Source organism: Otolemur garnettii, unplaced genomic scaffold (assembly GCF_000181295.1).
Source record: "Otolemur garnettii isolate 467f Iridium unplaced genomic scaffold, OtoGar3 scaffold00138, whole genome shotgun sequence".
NCBI classification, from domain to species: domain Eukaryota; kingdom Metazoa; phylum Chordata; class Mammalia; order Primates; family Galagidae; genus Otolemur; species Otolemur garnettii.
In genome coordinates, this window is record NW_003852533.1 from 2,957,116 (window position 1) to 2,960,060 (window position 2,945).

At 56.4% G+C, this 2,945-nt stretch overlaps 1 protein-coding gene across 1 annotated transcript in view; it reads right to left on the reverse strand.

Annotated features, from left to right (window-relative positions):
• The window catches only part of GNS (glucosamine (N-acetyl)-6-sulfatase), a 36,545-nt gene extending 34,892 nt beyond the window's left edge, over nt 1–1,653 (reverse strand). Inside the window, exon 1 of the mRNA XM_003798546.3 lies at nt 1,474–1,653. Within this exon, the coding sequence (XP_003798594.3) occupies nt 1,474–1,653 (180 nt within the window). The remainder of the gene's footprint in view (nt 1–1,473) is intronic.
• Between the last annotated feature and the right edge of the window lie 1,292 nt (nt 1,654–2,945).

The following is a 2,945-nucleotide window of genomic DNA, read 5'->3' on the forward strand; positions in this document are numbered from 1 at the left end:
AAAAAAAAAAAAAAAAAAAAAAGAAGAAGAATAATTAAAATACTAAGAAAAGACTTCAAATATACAGACTACAGTCAGGGCCTGCAGGAATTGAAGAAACTAAATTCTCAACACCTTATATTTAAGTACATAATTTCATTGTCAACAGAGATAAAACAGCTTAACCTTTTCATTAAGTACTTTAGTCACTAATGAGATGGCTGGCTTTTTCTGGACAAAACACTCTTCAAGGACACATTTCTTAAAAAAGGAGTTCCGTGAGTTGTAATGGTGATAACACCAAAACGTAACCTGAGAGGGAAATTAAATCAAGACTCTTTGATGTTAGCTGGCTGGGTAGAAACTAAAAGGCCTTAAGGCAGGCAGAAAAAAGTGAAAGTATTTTAATTATCAACTAGAAAAGACTCTCCCGCCTTTGAGCACAACCTGAGTAAGAATATTTTACTCTTTATAACCCAGAAATGCGTACATGAGGACCGGCCTACGTTTACCACGTCCCTCTGTGGGTCTCTCTCACATGCATTAGCTCACACTAACATTCTCTATTCTACTCAAGTCCAAAGTAAAACATTCCACGCAACAGCGCTGGTAGCTGCTCGCTAAACTGATTTCACAACTCATCACGGGACCAGCAGTTTGAAGGATGTCGAGCGCAGGGGTTACCACCGGGACAAGTTAGGAACTTCTTGTCCCATAGTCTCAAAATTTCCGGTGAAAGCAAAAGAGCGAAGAGGAAGAAAGCAATAAGGCGTCTGTTTCTGAAAAGGTGGCAGGGACGCTGGACCCAGGACCAGAGGACTAGTCAGGGTCTCGTCCTGCCTGCGCCTCCACCACCTGTGTAAGACGTCTTGTCTGCGCCAGCTGCCTTCCGGCCTCCGCGAGGAAGGGTCCCGGCATGTTCTCAAAGGTGAATGCCAGAATTCCACCATACAAGGCCAAAATTAACTCAGAGAGAATTTAGTCTCGTCACAACACCCATCAGGCAGACATAAAATGCAACAGCCAGGAGTTCAATTACATCGATTGAATTTTCCGGATCCTGGTGGGGCAAAAGACAGCCTCGACAGCTGGACGGTCCGCCCCCAAGACGCGCTCGCCGGCACCGCCGCTGCCCAGAGGCCGAACGCAGAGGTGGCCTGGGCCCCGCTCAAAGGGGACTGGACTTGTCCCCTGACCCAAAAGCACAGCGGGGCGTGCAGGAGCCAGCCCCTGCACCTCATTTCTGCCCATCTTCTGCCGGCCTCCGCTCGCTCTGCTGAGACACCAGCGCTCAGGCGGCCCAGACCGGAGCGCCGTGAGGTACGTGCACGTGAACGACTCAGAGGGGACGCGGCCCTGCAACCCCTGAGACCTGCGCCACCTGCCGCAGGGGCGAAACCCAGCCCGCCCGGGTCAAGCAGCCGGCCTGGGAACTGGGGGCGGGGACAGGAAAGGTGCAAGGACGGGGGCCTGGAGGGCAGAAAGCAGCGTTACCATGCCGCCGAGCACCGAGTCCTGGTCGTCGGTGAGCAGCAGCACCACGTTGGGCCTCCGCGAGCCTGCCGCCCCCCTGGGCACCCCCAGGCAGCCACCCAGCAGCAGCAGCAGCAGCAGCAGCGGCGGCGGCGCGGGGCTCCCCGGGGGCCCGCCGGGGGTCACGGGCAGGAGCCGCATGGCTGACCGGGCTGCGAGCCCGGGACGGGCGGAGGGACGCGCAGGCGGCGGACGGCGCGATGCGGACGAGCCACCGGGGTGACGGTGCGGCGGAGGCCGGGCCCGGGTCAGGCGTTTTCTGTCTGGGCGCGGTCACGTGAGCCGGGGCAGGGGCGGGGCACGTGGGCAGTCACATGACGGGAGGGGCGGGGCCCGGGCTGTGGCCGGAAAGGGGAGGGGAGTCGGGGACCCGGGGACCGTGCGGTGGGGATCATGAGGTCCGGGGCAAGGGGAAGGCGGGCGGCGGATGCTGAGCGAGGAAGAGGAAGGGCAGGGGCCGCGACCCTGCGGACGGGGGGACCGGGCTGAGCTCCGCCCTCCGCCGCGCTTGTCCCCGGGGCGCGGCGCGTGCTCCGGGCCTGGTGTTCCCGCGGCCTGGGGGGGAGCCAGGGCCTCGGGGCCCTGCGAGTGCCACCTTTAGTTTTCTCTCCGATTTGTGAGGCAGGTGCTGACTTTCTCACTCGGCTCAGCCACGGAATTTGGGGCTGGCCGGCTCTGCACTCCGTAGCCAGGAGCCTGAGGGTGCCCTGCTGTCTTCAGCCTACGTCATGGTTTCAGAGGAACGACTTAGGAATGTCCTGACACCTTCACTCTAATATTCCTTGGTGATATTTTAGTTTTTGATTTAGTCTGTCGCCCTGGGTTGAGTGCCCTGGCATCATCATAGTTCCCCTCGAATTCTTGGGCTTGAGGAGTCCTGCTTCAGCCTCCAGAGTAGCTGGAACTACAGGCTTTTGCCACAGCACCTGGCTAGGATTTTTTTTTTTTTTTTTTTTTTTGCAGTTTTTGGCCAGGTCTGGGTTTGAACCCGCCACCTCCGGCTTATGGGGCCAGCACCCTACTCCTTTGAGCCACAGAGGACGGGGTCTTGCTCTTGCTCAGACTGGTCTAGAACCAGGGATCCACTGCCTCAGACTCCCAGAACGCTAGGCCCTGTTGGTGACTTTAAAGGCCCTCTGGGAAGATGTTGGAGGATGTGCCCATTGAGCAAAAGCCTTGATACAGGGTCATGCAACCACAGTTTTAAATCTTTAGGGGGGAAAAGTCCATGAAACCAGGAGCTCCAAATATATCTGTGGTTGCTGAGGAACCAGTCTGCATTGCCCCTCTGTTGAGATCTGTAAAAAACAACCCCCCAGGCGAGGTGAACAGCAAGTAGCTCATGTCCCCAACTACGACAGGTGCACCCACGCGGTACTACCTGTATTGCGTCTAACCTGCTGTCTGCCAAGAAGAGCTTTTTTTTTTTTTTT